General features: G+C 39.0%; 4 gene segments (V, D, J or C); all 4 read right to left on the minus strand.

Moving 5' to 3' along the window:
* Positions 1 to 948: 948 nt before the first annotated feature.
* Positions 949 to 5,034, minus strand: LOC121715219. The segment is given in 7 exon segments: positions 949 to 1,132; positions 1,779 to 2,160; positions 2,350 to 2,476; positions 3,339 to 3,448; positions 4,107 to 4,215; positions 4,397 to 4,501; positions 4,948 to 5,034. Coding segments are annotated over 4 exon segments (687 nt in total).
* Positions 5,035 to 9,519: 4,485 nt separating this feature from the next.
* Positions 9,520 to 10,027, minus strand: LOC121719652. The segment is given in 2 exon segments: positions 9,520 to 9,867; positions 9,953 to 10,027. Coding segments are annotated over 2 exon segments (348 nt in total).
* A 1,869-nt stretch (positions 10,028 to 11,896) lies between these two features.
* On the minus strand, positions 11,897 to 12,680 carry LOC121717433. The segment is given in 2 exon segments: positions 11,897 to 12,289; positions 12,439 to 12,680. Coding segments are annotated over 2 exon segments (402 nt in total).
* Positions 12,681 to 15,545: 2,865 nt separating this feature from the next.
* Positions 15,546 to 22,033, minus strand: LOC121723992. The segment is given in 4 exon segments: positions 15,546 to 15,777; positions 19,378 to 19,382; positions 21,503 to 21,816; positions 21,924 to 22,033. Coding segments are annotated over 4 exon segments (597 nt in total).
* Between the last annotated feature and the right edge of the window lie 1,677 nt (positions 22,034 to 23,710).

The following is a 23,710-nucleotide window of genomic DNA, read 5'->3' on the forward strand; positions in this document are numbered from 1 at the left end:
TTATGAGAAAAGGGATGCTTACAGGGATTGGCAACCACGAATAATGGTGATATTCAGTTGAATTTTTGGCTATGCATTTCAAATATACATACACTACCATTCAAACGTTTGGAGTCACTTAGAAATGTCCTTGTTTTCATCATTAATGTTGAAAATTACTTGTAGAAAGAAATGGATCTTTAATGCAATATCTGCATTGCCAATTATCAGCACCCATTCATCCAATGTTTCAAAGGTAGGCTACATTCTGTTTACTTATCTGATACCAGTTTAAAAGGCTAACTGATAAAACATTGGAGAACCCGTTCACATTTATGTAAGGACAAAATGTAATCTAAATGTAAAAATGTAAAAAAAAAAGCAATGCAACTGATCTCATCTGGTATTCTGTCTATAAAGGAGTGGAGTGGAAATTTATTTATTGTGACTTTCTAACGGCAGTGTCATACGTATATAAATATATAATATATTGCATATAACTTAGTATATACATACACGTTAAATTATCTTTATACATTAACGGTTGAAGCCCATTATTTAACTCAATTTTCAAAATACATATTTTTTTAATTGTGTAAATATAATTTTTTTATGTATTATAGGTGCATATTTTATTTGAAGCTATGTACAAATTAATGCATTTCTTTAAGAGTATTATAATTCACATGATAAATACAGATCAGTAAAATGATGATGAATTCAAATCTGTATCAGCAGACTGGATTAATAGTCAGAGTGTATAAATGAATGTACTGTCTGTGAAGGGGACATGTTGAATCTCCCTCCTCCTGCACATCTGAGAGGATTTTGTACAGCAGAGTCAGAGTTCCTGTCACTGTGGGCCTCAGGGCGCAGTAGTACACAGCAGAGTCAGACGCCTCTGCAGAGGAGAGCTCCAGAAACACACGCTTTTCCTCTGTCTTTATGGAGGGAGTCAGGCGGGGAACTGGGTCTGAAGTGGTACCAGCCACATATATGTAGTAGAGGAACTCTGGGATGGAGTTGGGATACTGCCGATACCATTGCAAGTTAGTGACACTACCACTGTAGTTACAGGAGAAAGTAACAGCTTCTTCCTCGATGACGATCAGTGAAGAATGCGAGGGTGTTATAGTATTCCCAACAGATTCTCCTGTGAATAATGAACAAAGAGATGAAGAACATGTGAAGATGCCAGTTCTTTTAAATGGAGGTAAAATTTAGACAAGCACAAATTCATCTGGATATCACTGAAACATGCCTCTATGATGGACTCTACAGTACATTTCATTCTAATATACTATACCTTGTTGATATACTTAACTATACATGCATTATGATAAAACGCCTATTATATACAACATCTAAAGATCTTACCTATTAAGAGAGACAAGAGCAGGAATGCACGTAGTACCATCATGACTGGCCAGCACTGACAGAGTGACTGCAAGCATCTCGACACCTTCTTTACACACATACATTTCCTGACTCCGCCCCATCCACTGTGGTTATTGTTGTGTAAAAGTGTTTTAATGATATCAATGAATGACTTTACCGGCTGATACTTTTCTCATTTAAAACGAATTCTGCCTAATATATTTCAACTGGAATCATTTTTGGGTATAAAAAGAGCACTGCGGATACATTCACAGATACTAATTTATGTTCATTTTATTATATGTATTATATGCATATTCCATCTAAATATATTTAAAATTAAATGAATTTCTTTCACAGTATTATAATTGATAAATACAGAACAGACTGGATTAATAGTCAGAGTGTATAAATGGATGTACTGTCTGTGAAGGGGACATGTTGAATCTCCCTCCTCCTGCACATCTGAGAGGTTTTTGTACAGCAGAGTCTGAGTTCCTGTCACTGTGGGCACCAGGGCGCAGTAGTACACAGCAGAGTCAGACGCCTCTGCAGAGGAGAGCTCCAGAAACACACGCTTTTCCTCTGTCTTTATGGAGGGAGTCAGACGGGGAACTGGGTCTGAAGTGGTACCAGCCTCATATATGTAGTAGAGGAACTCTGGGATAGAGTTGGGATATTGCCGATACCACTGCAAGTTACTGACATCACTACTGCTGTAGTTACAGGAGAAAGTGACACTTTCTCCCTCATTGATGACCACTGAGGAATGAGAGAGTGTTATAGTATTCCCAACAGATTCTCCTGTGAATGATGAAGAAAGAGATGAAGAGCATATGAAGATGGATATTTCTGCTTCTGTGATGGATTCTAGATGATTTGAGATAACTAGATAACTTGAGTATATACTTAACTGTGCATGCATTATTATATTACGCCTAGATTTTACTTCCTTATGTGACAAATATAAATGGTAATACTCAAAGATCTTACCTATTAAGAGAGATAAGAGCAGGAATGCACCAAGTACCATCATGATTAGCCAGCACTGACAGAGTGACTGCAAGCATCTCGACACCTTCTTTACACACACACACATTTCCTGACTCCGCCCCATCCACTGTGGTTATTGTTGTGTAAAGGACCAGCCAAAAAAAAATATTTAATGACATTAATTAATGACTTTACCGGCTGATTTTTTACTTTCCTCTGACTCGGGGTGTTTTCACACTTGGTCCCTTTCAGCCTTCTAAACAAACTCAGATCGATGACTCAGCATTTTTTGTACATAACACTCCAAACAAACTCTAACCCATTAGAAGCCAACCGGCGCAATTCATCTAATCTGTGCACTGTGCACTTTTTGCATTGTAGTCTATGTTATCCTCCTTAATATATATATATAAACTATTATCATTGGTACTATAACAAAACAGGATACAGACATTTGTAATTTGGCTATAGCCAAACAAATGTGTTCTAATGTTAAGCTAATATATATCCTTACAACTGGCTGTTGTCAAATTGCTGGGAATTTAATTGATTAACACATCACATAAACTGTTATCGAGTGTTGTTGATACACAATAGGCAACTTGTGTCCTCGGAACCAAATGACAGAAGCTTTGGAGTTTTGGAAGTAGGCTGCAGTTTCTGGTGGATACATACTGTAACTGGCATGCGTAGGCTTTTGGTAAGGTAAAAGCAACGACTGAAATGCAGTGTTGAAACACATGTATTAAACATGTTAAATATGCAAACACTGATCCGGTACAAACACTGACCCCCCCTGACAATAGGCAACTTGTGTCCTCGGAACCAAATCTGACAGCATCTAATCAACATGTAGTGTTGAAATGTCGCCCCACCCTGGTTCCCAGTCATATTGCAGCCCAAGTGCAGCTGTGTTTTCTATGTGAATATGAAATGTGAAATATAGACTGAAACTTTGCTGAGAAAAAAAGGTTTGGTGAGTTGGCTACCTTGTAGTCAGTACCTTTGAAGACAGACGAGGATCTACAGCTGAAGTCTGTTTTTGCCTCACAGTACTGATGAGATGCCGAGGAGCTGATTTTCATTCCCACATTTCACACTAGAAAATGAAAAGAGATATTATTTCACATTATATAAAATGCATGTACAGTAGGTATATGGATAACGTGGTCTGGAAACAGATTAAAGAACATTTTATATTTTGATTCATCCGCATGTTTTAATTTTAATTTTGTATGTCATACAGATTTAATTGTTATATGCCTCTAAAATGTTATTGGGTTTTTGTTACCTTGTTGTTATTATTATTATGAACATGATGAATTAACAAATTAATGGAGTGATCACACATGCATTGTTGATCATAGAGTTATGAGTTATTGTTTGCATAAAAGACATTTGTAGATACAGTATATGGCCCCTTAAGATTTGTTTACTGTAATTCTATAGGAGAAATTAATTGTTTTTAGTTAGAGTTCCTTGTCCCTGCATTTCAGACAACAGAGCAATACAATCCCTCGCTGTCAGTCAGGTTTTTGTATGGCAGACTGTGGTTTCGTGTCACTGTGGGCGCCAGTGCACAGTAGTACAGTGCAGAGTCAGAGACTTGAACAGAGGAGATCTGCAGAAACACTTGAGTTTTCTCTTGGTTTAGTTTCCCCATCAGGCGAGGATGTTTGCCTGGGCTCGGGTCTTTCCCAGTGGAGTGCAGCACAAGCAGGAGGAACTGTGGAGCTGATCTGGGATACTGGACATACCACTGGAGAGACTCTGCAGAGGAGTAGCTACAGGACAAGCTAACATTCACTCCTTCCTCTGGGAACACTTCAGTTCTGTCTGAAGTAATTTTCTGTCCTGTGCAAACACCTTAAAAAAAACCAAAAAGAAAACATATATTTGAAATGTTTCAAATAGTTTCAAATATTATTTGGTCAGATCATTTTAATTGTTATTATGTTATATAAATAATGTAATGTTATTATATATAACTGTGTCAAAATGCAAAACCCTGTAATATTTACAGGAATATTGCCCATTTATATGATACCTGTTAGGATGCTGAGCCAAAGAACTCTGTAGAGTAGCATTGTTAACGTCATCTCCAGAAAACAAATACAGCTTGAACTGAACCTTTCAAACATGTTTGCAAGGCCTGCAGGGTGACTGAGGAGACAAAATGTGTCTTCTATGCTCCTCCTCCAGTCAATGCCCTCATACAGTAGCAGAGTCAGCAGCAGAGGATGCTGATTGGAGAGCTCTTATGACAGTGATCATAATTGAACGAATCACTCTGCACTCTGATATGTACTGTTTAAAACATCATGTTACGAGAAGAAACTTACTTTTTTCTAATGTGGAATAATTATTTCTAATCAGTATCTTTCTCACAGTATAGTTGGATGAATTACCTAACTATTCCCTAACACCTACAATATTCAGCTTTACTGTGTATAAAAACATTGAATATCTACAGTAACTGCTGATTGAAGTTTATAGCACAATTTATTCATTAATTTGTAGTAGAGCTATGCTGAGGGCACTGTGAGATAGGTTTGGTCAGACAGGTTTTTGTGTGGGTGTGTACAGTGTTGTTCTCACTTTGGGCTGCAGGGCACAGTAGTAGACAGCAGAGTCAGACACTTGCAGATTCCTGATTGTCAGAGGAACAGAGCTGGAGGAGAAGGTGCAGTTGAATCTCTCACTGAACTCAGTGCCCTTATGGCCAGATCCAAACTTGCCCCTGCCTAGTAAGTAAGTGGGCACACTGTTTGGTTGCTGTTTATACCAGAGAAGATAAGGATTGCCTGCCGTCTCATATGCACAGGCGAGAGTCACCATCTCCCCTTCAGTACTGATCACATTGGATTCCGTTTGATGAACAGAATCTCCTCTGCACACTGGAACTGGAAAACAGGGAAATGTTCATTGGCATGTATCACATTATTTCTGTCTTACACATTTCTATTTCTACACATTTAACGCTCTGCAAGTGAAGATCTACTGTACCGATGCAATTTGCCACTACAATGACAAAGATCCTCATCCAGCAGCCTGAGAGAGGCATCCTGTGTTGAAACACTGCCTGCAGCAGTGTGATGAAGCAGACAATATGAGACCTGCAGGGAACACACTTTAGTTTGACATGCCACTGGCACCATGACACCTCCTAGTGGCTTAAATGGGAACAAGAGCATGTCAACATATCCTACACATGTATTAATTTAGCAGACACTTTTATCCAAAGTGACTTACATGTTGACAATTTGGAAGACTTCTCATTTGCCTGTGTATTTGTGAAAAGAATGTTTGATGTATATATTACTCACACTTGTGGGCTCAGTAATCCTTTTTTGTGAATTACTTCAAATCAATTGATTTGTTAACAATGATGAGCCCCCACAATGTTGAATGAATAAACAAACAGATAGATAAATATCTAATTAATACAAACGGATATAGTTATGATTATGAATATCTTAGCTTGTTTTAATAATCAAATAATGTCAATCACCAAAAACAGCTGCGAAATGGCACCATGTGAACTCCTTGATTATGATTAATGCTGATTAAAAGACTCTTCAAAATGTTCTTGAAAGTGTGGACCATGACTTTGATGCCATTTAAAGGTACACCAGGCAACGTTTTTGTGTTAATTACTCATCTTCGTAAGTCGGTATATGGTTAAATGACTCATTACAGGGCGAATGAAGACTCTCTCGGCCGTCCCTACTGCCTGTAGGAAGAATATCCCGCTTGCAAGTTCAGTGTATCGTACCCGCCGACTGAAGCAGGATCAGTTTACAGCACAGAGTCAGGCTAACGAAATGCTAGAGATTGTTGCAAATGTATGTATAATGGCAGCGAAAAATAAAAGCAGCGAAAACCCTTGATGGAAGACGCAAAGAAAAGGAAAAGAGCTTCAGACCGAGCGAGGGGGAGTTTCGTAGAGAAAAAGCATCAGGTTTGCCTGGTGTCCCTTTAAATGAAATGGCATTTGAGGCACTTGCAGACTGCATGCCAGTATTTGCATTTAAGGTGTAAGTGTGAGTAGAGAGTTTTTGTCGGAGGGTTGAGTGACATTGTGGAGCTCAGGGAACAGAAATACACAGCAGTGTAGACAACAGAGTGCAACACTTGCAGACTCTGGATGGTCAAAGGAACTGTTTTTGAAGTTATGTTGAGTGTTGTGGAATATGACAGACGAGGGTCCACATCTGACGTCTGATTTGGCCCAGGAGAGAACATGCTGAGAAGATGCTGAGGAGCTGAGTTTGGATGCTGGTGATACCCCTGTACCACTGTCAAGACTGTGGATTTGAGGAGGAGTAGCTGCATGAAAGGGTTAAACCAGATCCCTCCACATGAGAGACCTCAGTACTATCTGGAGTAATCAGATCAGCATTGATGAGCCCTGCCAGAGGAAAAGAAACAGAAATGTATGTAACCTGAAATATGTAAATATAACAGCTATGAATGAGAGTTGTGCATATATCAGTATGCATAATACTGTATGCGCTGCTTTTTTCATTCTCATTCTTTAAAATAATAATAATAATTTTGCTGCGTAATACTATTGCAAATGTAGAACTGCTCTTACCTAAGAAGGCTAAAAACAGTAGCAGTGCTACAGGAATCATCATGGTAATGTCCATAGTGTAGTTCATGAGGCAGGGTGGTATGCAGATCTGCTTGGATTCAGTTCTTCACCTTCACTTAAATTTCTGTTCAGCTCCTCCTCCGACTGGTAGAGGGTTGGTGAACTTCATAATATCTTTGGTGATAAGGATAATGATAAAACTGAAAAAAAAAAAAAATTCCCATCACTTTTGGAGACATCCACATGATAATATGCCCACTATGTTTTGAGTTATGGTAACAATAAACTGTCTGAGTCACACTAACATAAACTCTGACCTCTGATTTGAGTCAGATGGATTACTAAAATAGAGAAAAAAACTATAATACATGTAATGTGTTTATTCTGAAAAATCACAGTTGAGAGAGAAAGAGAGATTTAGTATTGGTATGTTCATGAATTGTACCATTTGTAGCACAATCAAAAACAGTTTATACTGTAGTTTAGACAATTGTCATGACAAAAGATGTGTCATATGTGGCCTCCTGTTAGACACAACTGTGAGTGTAATTTTAGTTTTTGTACAGTGTTGTTGGGTTCCTGACACTGTGGGCTGCAGGGCGCAGTAGTAAACAGCAGAGTCTGAGACTTCAGCGAATGAGATCTCCAGAAACAGCTGTTTCTTCTTACTGTTCACTTTAACAGACTACCCATGGATTGGTGGATCTGCTTTTTGTGTGTGAGTTCCTTCAGTCAGACAGTACAAGAAACAAGCTGCGGGGCAGACCAGGTCACGCCCACCCATTCGCCAGGTCCTTCTGATGGCACGTGAATATCAGGGCCCTATCATGACAGTCATCGTCACTCGTCAAAAGCTTATTCAAATTTAGTAGGATGTCCAGTCCACACTGGGAGGGTTTTCGTTATCAAACGTTGAGCGCATGGCGCAACAAGGTGTTCCTCAGTTTTTTTTTAATCAGTCATGGGTGTGTTTTGGGCCTAACATCATTTAAACCAATGAGAATGACATCTGTCATTCCCTTTAACGGCGCAAAGCACGATATCAAATAAATTCATCGGTATTTTGACATTCAACGGCGCATTTGAAGGAGGCTGCTTACGAGACCGTATGGAATAGTCATCCTACTAAACCAGTGGTTCTCAAACTGGGGGTCGGCAAAAATATTGGAGCGGTCGCGAAATGATGCATTTGATTTTTTGTAAAGGTTTTTAGTCAAAGGCTCCCATTGACATAATGCCTTTGATGTTGACCTATACCTATGAGAGAAGACATTTTCTGCCTCTGCTTCCAGTCGCCATCTCACAACATTTCAAAACCAAATTATGTCGGTTAGAGAGAAGGGTGTTACGAGACTTGGCCCATGTTTTTTGGGGGGCCGCCAGACAAAACGTTTAAGAACCACTGCACTAAACCATGCTTTACTAAAACCTAGCATAGCCTTCACGCATTTGCACTCCTCTATTATTTGAACTCATTGGCAAAGTGAGTTCAAAGAGTTGCTTATATCTTGTGACAGTGCGTCTTCAGCTGTGCTCCATACGTGTCTCTCGCCTCTCCCCTAATCACTTTTAACCGTCATTACCAATTTGCTAATGAACCTCTATTTGGTTAATTAGAAACATACTTACCTGAAAGGCTAAACGATTACCATAACCTGTGAAAGAAAAATTATAATTTGTAGCACTTACCTGTGTAATTTGTATTTATTGAAGATTTACCTTTTCTTCATTAAATTCATCCAAATACGACACTCCGCCTGTTCCTTGGGGAGGATAATGAGGAAACGAGTTTGCTGTTTCATGCTAGATGCTAGAACAGTGCAGGTTGAATCTAGCCCGGTAATGACATGATGACCTCATTGTAGCCCACTGAAGTTATAATTCGATAATGTCTAAGGATCGCCACTGGTGTAATTGATCAAGCATAGATCATATTCAATATTATTGGTGGTGCTAAGGTGGTGGGGGGTTCCCAAATCAAAGTATGCTTAGGGCCCCATAGGACCCCATAAAGCCGGTTCTGCCCAAAAGACTCTGGAAAATAAGCTGCAGTTGTGTAAGAGTGACTCTGTATCTTTTTTCTACAAGAGCACGAGAGGAGTAGAAGAGCGGTAGAGAGCTGTTTCTGCCAGAGCCAAATCTTCAATTATGAGTTCAGTAAACGCATGTTAGAGGTGGGTAATGTTGACAAGTACAAAGAGTACTGAACCAGTGGTAAGGGACACCTTTAGGACATCTTTATATAGAAGCCATTGAGGTGCCTGATCCGGATATATACCAGTGTCAAATAAACAACAATAATAAAAACATTATGTTATACCATTGAATATTGGACAAAAAATGAATGTATTTGAAAGGAAAATGACACACCAAAGTCAACAGTTTGACAAATGCAGTCAAATATATCAGGTAATTTGTATTTTGTGTAACAGTTTATTACAACAGCATGCATTTCAATGATGCAACAGGTGTGACCACAGATGCTATTCACCGGAAAACCTCTGATGGTGTTAAACTGATATCAGAGCACTGAGAGAAAATTACTTTGATCTCTGAATAAAAAGTATCCTATTTAAAATGTGAGTTTTTGTACAGCTTCTCTGAGTCTTTGTATCACTGGGCTACCCTCAGAGCACAGTAGTAGAGAGCTGTGTCTGCCAGAGTCAGATCTTTAATGATGAGTTCAGTAAATGTTTCACCAGTATTAGAGGCAAATCGTGGGTCTGAGCTCTCATCACCACCGTATGATCGAGCACCTTTCCATAGAAGCCATTGGGGTGCCTGATGAGGATACTGTCTGTACCAGTAAAGGTAAACATAACGGCTGCTTGTCTCATATGAACATTTCAGGGTAACTGTTTTCATTCCTTCTGGGTGACTTACACGGTCCCGATCAGGATCAATGCTGTCAGCTATTATTTCTGCAAACAAGCACATTAAAGAAATCAAAATCAAAATGTGCATCATAAAAAAACATGAGAAAAAAAGAGAAAAAAGTCAGTTTACCAGTGATGATAATGAGAATTAGAAGTAGTGGTTTGCCCATGTCCCTTCCAGATCAGTTGTTCTTGGTATGTGTGTGTGTGTGTGTGTGTGTGTGTGTGTGTGTAATTTGTTGTCTGATGTGCTGCTCTGTGGATGACTGAAAGTGTGTCTGTAGCTACCTTTTAAAAGAGAAAGGAAATGCATCAGGAAGTTACACTCTCATGTCACACAGCACAACAGCATTATTACACTCATTAACGATTTCTCTTCATTTAGTGGGTCATGACTGAACATGTTGTACATTTAGTGAGGGTTTTTAAAACACCTGTTCAGTGAAAGCTTTTTTTTTCAGTCTTTTTTTTGGTGTTTTTAAAAATGTGTTTTTAAAAATTGGTGTTGAATCATTGCCGTCTTGAGAAGTTTCAATACTACATTTAAAACATTACAATTAGGCAAAAGGGGCTGGATGGCGTCATGTAACTTGAAGTGATGTAAAGCAATACTGGATGACATCACATTTTTGAAATACTGTATGTAAACAAAACGGCATACATACCTTCTAAAATTCCCCAAAGCTCCCTTCCCCCAAACTCAAACGGTCTGGTTGGCAAATGCAATTCGCACAATTGTGCACTCAGTGAAGTGAGTGAACTGATTCATGAAAGATTGATGTGACCTTAAAGCTGCAATTGGCAAGATTTTTTTGATCATATTCACTGAAACCGACACTATGCACCAATAGAACAACATAAACCAGCCGGTTTTAGAAAAAAAACGCACTTCTACCTCCACCTGTTATTTGTTTTGCAAAAATCCACAGCTCCCAGTTCTTCGGGTCCAATCAGAGCAGGGCTGTGTGAGATCTGACGGTCAATCACAGTCTGGTGCAGTCAGGTGCGCACTGAAGAGCACAAACTCGATGAGAGGGTGCTCGGTGGTAGTGGGGGAGGGGCATGAGAGTTGTAAACATCGAAAATTTTGGCTCCTCAAGTCCCCTCAATCTATCAGACTTCCCAACTGCAGCTTTAATGTGGGTACTGTACCAATAATGGACACAATTTGCTTGTTTTAATGGCACAAAGAATTAGTAATCTGTAGATATGCATATAGAATTTATAGCAAATTATTTTGCCTACGGGTTGCTAAAATGAGAGACAGCATCGTTCTGCTATAGTCATATAATTGAACTGTGATGACAGCCAACAAACAATGCAGCTTATTATGGCGTTTTTATTTTCTCTCTCTTTCACCGTCTTTCACTGCCTCTAGTGTCATGTTTTAATACTGTGCAATAATTGTGTAACCTCATCCCCTGGAAACAAGATAGGTTGAGTTAAGTTAAAGTCTGATTACACTTTACTTGAAGGTATCTACATTAGAGTGACATGCCACTGTCATGAACGTGTAATAAACATTATGAACAAGTTATTATTGTAAATGACATAACACGTCTCGCTTCTGTCAAGTGTAATTCGGTTTTTGTTATGATACGTTAGGGTTAGTGTTATGACAGTGTCATGTCACTCTTATGTAGATACCTTCAAGTAAAGTAGCAAAAGTCTTTGTGCCGCTGACCAACACGTTTAGACAACTAAGGAAAGAGGTGATACCCTGAGATTGCCTAACAGATGATATTCAGTGCCACACAGATGCCACAGTCTCTATTTAGAGATAGGCTAGCTAACAACAGGCATTTACAATGTCAGTGTGACATGTTGGTTCACCTGCTGGATAAAACAGGTGCTGGAGAAAGTGATATTGTTATTCCCTTTTCCCTTTTTATCGCAAACTATTATTCCTTTTGCTTACATTTTTGCCCAGTACATATGTTTGTTCATTGCAAGCACTAATATAAGCATAGATTCCGTCACTCTCTGCCTCACCATCAGACGAGGATCTAGTACATTTGTGCATTTTCTCTGAATATGTTTTAACTAAAATCAATTCAGTGTAAATGATGTTTTCCACATTTGTGTCATTACCATTTTCAGGTGTCTCTTGACTAAGACAGTTTTTGTATGAGAGCTGAGTCTGCAGCTGTCACTGTGGGCTGCAGAGCACAGTAGTACACAGCAGAGTCAGACACTTGCAGATCCTGTATGGTCAGATTAACAGTTTTTGTGTCTGTGTTGAGTGTAGCATTGAATCTCCCCTCAAAATCTGGGCCATTGTCTTGTCTAAGAGATGTTTTCAGTAGAATATATTTTGGGAATCTGTTTGGTTTCTGCTGGTACCAGAAGAGATACTGGCTGCCTGCTAATGCAATGGTCTCATACTGACAGCTGAGTGTCACCATGCTGCCCTCCAGACCCGTCTCATCTTTAGGTTGAGTAACAGAGTCCCCCACTGCAGAGCACACTGTGAAGACAACAGAGCCACATGAAATACCAAAAAGATTGAAAAATATGATTAAACATTACAGTATATACTGTATCTTGAATTTCCCCTTGGGGGATCAATAAAGTATCTATCTATCTATTTATACTGTATTTTAGGATATTTCTTACCACTGAAATAAACAGCTAGAATGAATGTCTTTATGCAATATTCCATGGTTGAACTGTGGTGACTGGTTCACTTTGGACTCTCTGGGTCTCCTTCAGTTCTTATATCACATTCTGACACACACATATGGTGCATTGGAGCTTCATTCTGCAGGTTTTGGCATTACATTTGCGCCCCCCTCAGTTCACAATGAGAACAGCACAAAGTACAGAGCGACAAGCCTTATCAAATACATCAATGGACTCTTTTCCAGACCAACCTGCAGAGAAAATTCATTCAGTTATACATTTTCAGCCAATCTTTATGTGCTATACAGGGCAAAAGACATTTAAACATTAAAAACACTGAAAGAAATAAAAAAAAACATTAAGATATTATAATAGGCAGCAGCAATTATAGGGTTAAAAAAGCAGCTAGCCAGGTTTTAGTCTGCTAAAAAATAATGTTTTAAGTTTTTAAGAGAGGACATTCCATAAGGGGCAGCAGAGAAGAAGGCCCGATCACCCATTGTTCTAAGTCTTGTCCTGGGGGTGTGGAGACGCTTTGAGTGAGTAGAATGGAGGGATCATCTTGAGATTAGTGGGGTGAGTAGGTAAGGGGTGGTATTGCCATGCACTGGTGAGTGAGAAACCAGCAGTCTTATAATACAGTTATGTCCCCTCAGTTTGAAATGATAAGTGCATCATAAGGTAGACTAACACATTTTGATGTTAACTTTTTACTTTTACTGTTTGCCGATGTTAATATTCCCGAAAGATTACATTTGCTTTGTGCAGTTTTGCACACAAAGCATTCTGTGTTGAGCATTTTGTAGATGTCATGGGCCTAATTCTGTAGATATCATGGGCCTAATTCAACAAAGTACAGATGAAGGACCTTGCCTGTTTGAAAACCTCACAGCCTTGTTGTGTAATGTTGATTGGCCACCGTGGAAAATACCCTGATACATATGTATATGTACAGCACACCTTTCCTCTGTATTAGCATAATTTCTAAAGTGTATTGATATTTATTTGTATGAGTTACTGTACAGTTTAATAGCATTTATTTCTGGTAACAGCCATGGGTTACTGTACAGTTTAATAGCATTTATTTCTGGTAACAGCCATGAGTTACTGTACAGTCTAATAGCATTTATTTCTGGTAACAGGTGTGACCACAGTCAGTGTTAATCTCCAAACCTCTGTTGGCAGGCGACTGTTATGAGAACACTAACAGGAAATGTCTTTGATGTCTGTTGGCATGAAATACAAATTAGTTTTTGTTCAGCTTCTTGCTGACTTTGTATCACTGGGTAACATCCCTCAGGGCACAGTAGTAGAGAGCTGTGTCTGCCAAAGTCACTCCATTAATAATGAGTTCAGTAGATGAGTGCTCCGTAGTAACCTGAAACCGTTGGTCAGATTTATGTTCATATGTCTCAGATCGAGCCCCTTTCAACAGTAAATACTGAGGAGCTTCATTTGGATGCTTTCTGTACCAGTAAATCCAAATGTTACTGCTGCTGGCTACAAATGTGCATTTCATTTTCACTGAGTCCCCTTCATGGTGAGAGATTGTCTGTCTCTCGGGATCCAATCTGTCAGCCATTATGTCTGAAATGAAAATGAATAAAAAAAAAAAAATCCATGGATAATATCAAACAATTCAAATTAGAATTATGGCTACTAACCCCAACAGTACCATGTAACAATACAGAAAGAATAAAAATGATTTCTTGAATAATTATTTCTTTGGTTTGTTTTACAGTTTACCTGTAGACATAAAGAGGATCAGAAGAAGTGTTTTCTCCATAAGTTTGATGCAGCAGCAAGTCAGTAATGTGCTCTTTCTGATGTGCTATTGTGTGTGTTTATCAGATTGTCTGCTCACTGGAGATGAAACAAGACACAGGAAATGTATCTGTCACCAGTAAAAAAAAAAATATCATAGCCTGTAAAATACTGCACACAGCTAAGAGATCCGAACTATCGATGCAATACTTGGAAGGGAAGCAGATCAGGGAAGTCTGTTCTCATGTCTTTTACAGATATATGGGCCACCTCACCCATTTAGCACTCCAATTTATCACCATGTTGTTATATAATCTATTAATATTCTCATGTTTTAAGGGACCGAATGCTGTGAATTTGGCCTTGAGCACATTCTATGAAATATGGGCCTTTAAGTATAGCTGAAGGACTCGACTGACCTTCGGTCATAGTTGTGAAGAAGTCTCTCAGTAATGCTGGAGGTGTATCCTGAGGTGTTGTTGGGTTGGGTATTGACATGTGTCCCATTAATCAAGTGTAAGTTTAGGGAGGGTGGATATGGGATGCTAGACAGCACCACTGGCAAGGCTATTGGGAACTTAAATTCACAGGTGAGGGTGCCCATCTGACAAACCCCATTAATCAAAAAGATATCTCACCAATTCCAAATGATCAGAATAAACATGACTTATCTTGATCCCTGGGAGGTTTTGAATGAGAGGTGGAGTATAATTTTATATACTCAGTTTCTTTGCCATGCATGACACATCATTATTATTTTCAGCAAACAGTTATTGTGTGCACATCCCACCTTCTGGCAGGTGCAGGACTAAAGTTGTTACTTACTCAATTAAAACAATATAATGTCCGCAAAACTGCTTTTGACTCCCATATATTTAATGCACAACAGGCAACGTTTCGACCCTGCTGGGTCTTCTTCAGGCAAAAGACATCATTATTATTTACCATGTGATGTGATATGAACTGATTTCACCCCATCAAGGTTTGCAGTGGCATTACAATGTGAGGACACTTCTATCCCTGGAGTGATTGGTAAAATTAAACATTATACAACCTTAAAGCAGATTTGGTTGAAAATAACTGGGTTTTCCATTTGTTTATCTATAAGTTGTATTTTTGGAACTTATTTTGATCCATTTAGTAGATGGGAACTGAAAATTAAACCAGTGGCTGTATGATCCTCTCTCAACCAGAATTAAAAGTCAGTAAAATTTCATAATTTAGTGATGTGTCACTTGGTATTACTCTGTGACTTATGTAGTGTTTTTGGAAGGAGCGTTAGTATTATGAGTACAGTAGAGACAGAACTTCCTGTTAGGTTTTTGTGTGACAGTTAGCTAGTTAGTCTTCACTGTGGGCCTCAGGGCACAAAAGTAGAGCGCAGAATCTGAAAGTTCAGCAGACGAGAGATCCAGATAGAGTTTGTCTTTAGTCATTCTCCCAAACAAACGAGGGTCCACATCTGATGTCTGATTCTGCCCGGCAAAGACAAAGGTCATAAGATGCTGAGGAGCTGATTTTGGATGCTGTCGATACCAAAACATGTTGGGTGAACCTAAATAAGAGTAGCTGCATGAAAGGGTTAAATCGGATCCCTCCACATCAGACACTTCAGTCCTGTCTGGAGTAATATCATTCCCATGAGTGAGTCCTATGAGAAGAAAAATAAATAGAATTTTCCTTATTAAGAACTAAAATATATTAACCATGTAGCAATGTTGCCGTATGACATTCATTCAAGCTCAGATATGCTTATTATTTATTATTACACCAAATGTCATGTGAAAATTACATTTAAAAATGTTATCTGTACCTGCTATGGTCGTGAGGAGTAGCACTAAGTAGTGAAGCATAGTGAACTCAGTGAAGATCACGATAGGCCCTTATTGAGCTCAAACTCACATTCTCATCTGGGTGGGAAAGTTTTTCAGAACACATCCTGTCAGCTCCTCCTCCTACAGAAGTGGCTGATGCATCAAATCAAGCATCAGCTGAGCTGCTGAGGTGGGGATACTGACAGGAATTCTCCTTGAACAAATAGCACTTTTAAAAAGATCAATGTTACCATGTCAACGCAGTCTTTACACTGTATATTATATTAAATGTTGTATGAGTACTCAGAATATAAATGAGAATGTTGCTCTTTTTTTATTTTTTATTTGGCCTCTAAAGTGACCTCTACCTCATGTTGTGATAATATGAACTGATATAATTTGATGATGATGCATATTGTTTTATAACAAACTACATCATACTACATTTCTACATTTCTTGCACCAATGCTGCACCATATGCTAATGTACTTATGCTGATACAAAAGTTCAACTCGTCTCTTTACCACGTTGTCTCCAAGAAGATTACCCCTCATAAGTCATGGTTGTACTCAAGATTTCTTCCTCTCACTTTATGTCTCAAACTCACATTGGGTTGTTTTAAGTGCTTTGAGAGATATACATTGGTATGATGCTATGTAAATAAAATTGAATGGAACTGAATTTCAGAATACATTCAGAAATGCTGCCATCCAGTGGCCATATACCTTATTACTCCATAACATACACACCATCAGAAGAGTAACACGCAGGGACAAATCCAAAACATGACTTAATCCCAAAATTTTCCCAGACATGAAAATATCAAAATCACGTGTCTTGAGTAACCTTTTTAAGTAATCAATTATTATGACCGCCGCGCAGCGAAGCGGCGATCATATAGGTTTAGTCAGATTTTTTTTTTTCTTTTGTAAGACTGTAAGACCGGGGTACACGAAACTAGGTGGGCATGTAACCCCACATGGATAGCATGGAACCATCGGAACCACCAGGAGGACCATTTTTGTTTTGTATGTTGATCTCAAGGGGCCATGTCAACCCATTCCATAACCACTCATTTCATGTATAGCGCCACCTAGTTAAACACAAAAAAGTAAAAATGAGGTGTTGTAATCGCAGGTATCTGTGACCTAACATAGTCAAAACTGCACGAAATTGGAAGTGTAGGATCATTATGACACCCTCTGAATGCATGCCAAGTTTCGTTGAATTCTGCTCATGGGGGGCCACACAATAAATTAATTTATGTTACTATACACCAACTGGCCTGTAGGTGGCCGGAGACAGTTTTCTGTGAATATCTCGAGAACCGTAGGGCCTAGGAGGTCCACCTTTTGTTGTATGTTGGTCTTAAGGGGGCATGTCAACCCATCCCATTACCACTTATTTCATGTATAGCGCCACCTAGTTAAAAATTAAAAAGCAAAAAATTAGGTGTTTTCATCACAGTATCTCTGGCTGACATGGTCAAAACTGCACGAAATTGAAAGTGTAGGATCATTATGACACCCTCCGAATGCATGCCAAGTTTCGTGAACTTTTGTTCATGGGGGGCCTTACAATAAAATAATTTATTTGTACATATGTGTTATATAAAGTTATGGTATTTCAAAAAAAATCCTAAAATGAATGGGCTTCTATGGGGTTAGCAGAGAAGTGGTCCCTCCAGCTTACATTCTGATTCTTCTACTTCCGGGAATTCGCATGCCCCCTTGATACTCGCGCGAGGTGGTTGCGACACTAGTTGCAATATTCTCCTGAACAGAGGTGTCGCTGTTGTGAAAAGGCTAACGCTAACTACGTTACACAGTAGAAGAAGCTGCTGTAAGAAACACTAGCTAGCCTCTGTGATGGTACTTCAGACTTTGGTTGCTGCTATTCACAACTACCATCATCATTATCATCTAGTTTCCAAGGTGTGTGCACAGGTAGATAGATAGATACACTGCAAAAACTGCTTATCTAACAAAATCTCACCCAAGTGTTATTAATCTTATATCAAGATAAAAAAAACTAGTTGGTATTGTTTTCAGTATAAAGAGACTTACCTAGCGCTTTCTTGTGAAAACATTTGACTTAATTTTAAAAAAGTTTGACTTATCTTAAGACATCTCATCCTGAAAACAAGCAAATTTGTCTGCCAGTGCGTTAAGCAAATGTGTCCTAAAAACAAGCAAATTTGTCTGCCAGTGCGTTGAGCAAATTTGTCTTGATAAGACTCCTTAAAATAAGTCAAAGTCTTCTTAAATTAAGTCAAAATGTTCTTTTGAGAGGGCGCTAGGTAAGTCTTTTCATACTAAAAACAATACCAAATAGATTTTTTAATCTTAATATAAGATTAATAACACTTGGTTAGATTTCATTTTTTGCAGTGTAGATAGATAGATAGATAGATAGATAGATAGATACTTGATAGACTAGGCAGGATTTTGGAAAATGTGCTTATTTAAAGTCCCGAAAGCAAATCATGTTAATTTTTGGCATACAACATTTTTAGGAGTTTTGAAGGGTGCTGAATTCAAATCTTCTGTATGCCAGGCTCAAAAATGTCCCATAATGCCCCAAAATGGAATTCAATGTCATGCTCAGATTTAAGATCAAGACAAAAGAAAATGCTTGAAATGTACATGGTTAAAATTGTTGTCTCGGATAATGAATAATTCATGAAAAAAGAGGACCATGAAACAGGTTGATGGCGTTCTGAAGAATTTACTTGAAACATGTTTAGAAGCAAGGTTGATTACCATATTTTAACTATATATTCATATTATTTATCTTATTTACTATTTATTTAGTATTTGAAGAAAATGCTTGAAACTCTTAAGCTAAAGGCATAAAACTGTTACAACTAGATTTGCCTACTAATGAAATATTGTACCTCAGCCTATTGTTTTGATGTCCAGTGTGCTATGATGACATCCCATCCCTCCCTACCCTTACGCCTACACACACAAATACCCTGAATGAGGCCACACCGTCTATCTATACACTGAGTAGGTGCTTGTGAATTATGTCGCTCCCCTCACATGATGCTCAGCAGTAACAGGTAATCTATAACATATCATAACAATTTGTTTAGGACCATGTAATACATCTGTAATAGCATGTAAAGATTGTTATGTGAGGATTATGTATAGGCTAACAGAATAATTAATATATTATAAGAAACTAAAAAACGTTAGCTAGTTAGCCTAGGAAGAAGCTAACTAGAGCCTTCACTCTCCGGGATGTGGGCCGCCTCTTGATAAGATGTTGCCCGCAGCATTCAAGGCCCCCGGCACATGAACTGCTCTGAGAGAGCTGAACCGCCCCGACTCTCTCTCCCACTCACTTCCTGTCATTCTTCACTGTCCTGTCATTAAAGGCATAAAAAGCCCAAAAAATATATATTTAAAAAAAAAAAAAAAATGTTGTATGCCAAAAATTAACATGATTTGCCTTCAGGGTTAATTTCTTTTAAAAATTGACCTAGACTATAGTGACCGTACACCAACAGAGTTTTCTGTGAATATCTTGAGAACCGTAGGGCCTAGGATGACCATTTTTTTGCGTATGTTTGCCTCCAGGGGTCATGTTAACCCATTCCAAATGCACACATGTGCATAAACAGATACACACGCACACACATCACAGTAATCATACGTATGACACATACTCACACAGTAGACATATTTACGCATGCATGCACATGCACACACACAGGCACATACGCAGGCACACCCACAAGCATGCACACACACACACACACACACACACACACACACACACATAAACATGTACACGCACACATGCACACAATTCAAGAATTTCTCAGAATTATGAACAGGCAAGATGGTGGTGGGGTTGTATAAAATTAATTTTACATGTGAAATCTATGAACTATTCATGTTTTGGTACTTGTTGTCCAGCAGATACCAGTGATAATTGAGTGTGCATAGTGCAATTTAGTGAGACAGTTTGACAGTTAGGCGTGATTTATTTTTGTGGAAAAAATGTGCTGGACTGGGAGGCAGTCATATCTTGTACCGCTCTGCGGTACATCTAGTTACACATGCTGTCACACATTAACTATTTTGGCCACTAGATGTCGCCAAAAACTTCTGTTCTGTCCCTAGCTAGTCACTTGTTACCCAATCCTCTTGTTATCCAATTAACCTGTTCCTCATTGTCTCTGGTCACATGTCTCATTTCCTCATTGTGTCAGTGTATTTAAACCCTGCTCTTTGTCTGTGTCTTTGCTAAGTCTTCATGATTACCCTGTGTGTCTCAAGCTCTAAGCCTTTGTGGAAATTTGTGGAAGTTTTTGCCCTGTGGATTCTTTACCTCTGTGTTGACCCGGACTGTTTAAGGTATCTCCTTTGGATTCTCCTATTGGATTTGTTTGCCTTTCCTCCCTCGGACTGAACTCCGTTATCTGAACCCTGGCTTGGCTCTTGGACTTTGATTTTCTGGATTACGCCTTGGATTGATGTTTTTGGATTTAACTTTTTGGACTGTTTTTGACTTTTTTTCGGATCTTCTGAGCTTTTGTGTCTAAAACCTGAAATAAACTCAGTTAATCTTTCTTTGTCTGCTCTGCACTTGAGTCATTAGTTTCAGTGGCCTAGTGGGTTAAAAGTCAGTTTGCCACTCCGACGGCCAGGGTTCTAGACCCGACCGTGACACATGCATCAGCAGGTCTTGCCATCAATCTGCACAGCACTGTACTGTTATGACTGTTGAAATACCATTTCCCAGTGTGATGTGTATATCCTATAGTGTTTTTCATGAGCTTTGTGTTAGACACACATTGCACTGTGTTTGTATCTGTGTAAAGGACACCCATCTATAACCAACTTTATAATTTATGGTAGGAATGAGAATAAAATGTGTGGCTTGGTAGCTGGCCATGGTCCAAAAGGGATGGGATGCATATTATGCTCACAAACGATCTCCACTGACACTCCCTGTGGATAAGGGGCAATGTGGGCGTAGAGCTACGAGTAAAATGGAGTGACTGGTGGCCGCTGGTCAGTCAGACCAATAGAAATGTCACTTACTTTTAATTGATGGTTCAGAATTGTCAGAAGTTACATTCTATTTATTCATTTCTCATTTAGGTCATCAGTTTTCTCCACGGAACGAATACATTGTTGTTGTTATGTTGTTTGCTATTTCTTTGAGCCACTCACAGAATTATTTGTAGTAATATTTTTTATGTGTGCCAGATGTAACAATCTTGGTGGTTGGTTAGTGTTTATTGCCCTCTCCGCTTTACAGTAGGTGTTCACATCAGAAAGTAGGGAATGTATCAGGCTCTGTCTTTAAAACATTACAAACACAACACTATTATGTGCATTTTCTCTGAATATTTTTTAACTAAAATCAATTAAATGATGTTTTCCACATTTGTATTATTACCATTTCCAAGTGTCTCTTGACTATGATTGTTTTTGTATGAGAGCTGAGTCTGCAGCTGTCACTGTGGGCTGCAGAGCACAGTAGTACACAGCAGAGTCAGAGACTTGCAGATCCTGGATCGTCAGATTAACAGCTTTTGTGTCTGTGTTGAGTGTAGCATTGAATCTCCTCTTAAAATCTGGGCCATTGTCTTGTCCTAAAGCTGGTTTCTGTAGAATATATTTTGGGAATCCGTTTGGTTTCTGCTGGTACCAGAAAAGATACTGTTGAGATGCTAATGCAGTGGTCTCATACTGGCAGCTGAGTGTCACCATGCTGCCCTCCAGACCCGTCTCATCTTTAGGTTGAGTAATGAAGTCCCCCTTTGCAGAGCACACTGTGAAGACAATAGATCCACATGAAATACAAAAAGAATATTTAAAAACAAATACAGAAATTGTGTGAAACATTACAGTATATATTGCATTTTAAGATATCTCTTACCACTGAAATAAGCAACTAGTATGAATACTCTGATGCAATATTCCATGGTTGAACTGTGGTTACTACCAGTGATAATGCAGCTCACTTTGGACTCTGTCTGTCTCCTTCAGTTCTTATATAACATTCTGACACACACATATTGGAGCTTCATTTAGCAGGTTTTGACATTACATTTGCGCCCCCCACAGTTCACAATGAGAACAGCAGAAAGTGCAGCACAACAAGCCTTATATTCAAAGACGTCAACGGACACTTTTATAGACCAACCTGCAGAGCAGATTAACTCAGTTATACTGTACATTCTCAGCCAATCTAAGTGTTACAGGGTAAAAGCAACATTAAAAACAGTGAAAGAAGGAAAAACACATTAAGTATCATAAGAGGCAACAGCCACCAGGATTAAACAACAGCTAGCCAGGTTAAAGTCATATATTTTGCTAAAAATAAATGTTTTAAGTCTCCGTTTAAAACTGTCCGTAGGCAGTGACAGTCCGTCAGAGTGTCAGAGAGGGCATTCCACAGACGAGGGGCAGCAGAATAGAAGGCTCTTTGTTCTAAGTCTTGTCCTGGGGGTGTGGAGGCACTTTGAGTGAGTAGAACAGAGGGACCATGTTTAGTGGGGTTTAGTGGGGTGAGTAGGTAGGGGGGACATTGCCATGGATGCACTGATGAGTGAGAAACGGGCAGTCTTATAGTACAATTATGCCCCCTCAGTTTGAAATGATAACTGCACTCATAAGGTTGACTGACAAATTTTGATGTCATCATTTTACTTTTACCGTCTGCCAATATTGATATTATTTACCAAAGCGTAAGCGGAATCCAAAGCGTGTTTCTCGGTGACTGTCTATCATCAAAGTGAGACCTAGCCACACAATAGACATGGGGTGGAGCTCCCCTGAAACGATCCCCTGAAATAACCGTAAATAAGCATATTTTGAAATATGCATTTCAAAATCGAGATTGCACACCTTTGTGCCACACGCGAGCCACATACGAAATCTTAGGTCAGTCTGACAAACGGTCAGCGAGATATGCGTGCCACAGACATTAGGACACACAGACGCTTCTTGCCTTTTAGATACATAGATCATTGATATCGGCCAACAAAACATTTCAAAGCCATGTTTGTAATGGTGTAATGACATTAAAGCTAAAAAGAGTTTGTTTGTAGAATCCATGGCAACGTGGTTTTGCTTTAGTCTACACGAGTGAACTAGCTTGCAGAAAACAACTAGGCCTATTTCGTAGCCTATCATATCTTAAACAAAATATGACCGCCGCTCAGTCCTGTACATCCGGTCCGCGAACATAAATCACCCTAATCAATTTGTATCCATCTTCTACTCCATCCCCCACTCTTGAAAATTTTGTGTATGCTTGTTTGGCATGCCTGTGTGTGTGTGTGTGTGTGTGTGTGTGTGCTGGCCGCACAGCAAGTAGCCTACTGGCGCTGCAAAGGTGAATAGATTTGTAGCACTAGCCAAAAAATTTGTAGCATTGTTATAAAACCTTTAAAATCTCTAAACAATCACAAGTAGGGCAGTTCATCACAGTTCATCCATTGCAACTGGACTGATGAAAGGTCATGTACACCTGTAGGCTACAGTACATTGTATTTGGGGAAAGCAGAAGGTATCAGTTTTACATGTATTTATTTATTTATTAATTTACAAACAAAACAATCCCTGTCATTCCCATGCAGTTTTCAACAGCTATCAAGAAGAGAGGTCATGCCATGGATTTTTGTGAATGTTTCTTCTTCTACATTTGCAAGATTTCAGTCA

This window comes from Alosa sapidissima, chromosome 1, assembly GCF_018492685.1.
Source record: "Alosa sapidissima isolate fAloSap1 chromosome 1, fAloSap1.pri, whole genome shotgun sequence".
NCBI classification, from domain to species: Eukaryota; Metazoa; Chordata; class Actinopteri; order Clupeiformes; family Clupeidae; genus Alosa; species Alosa sapidissima.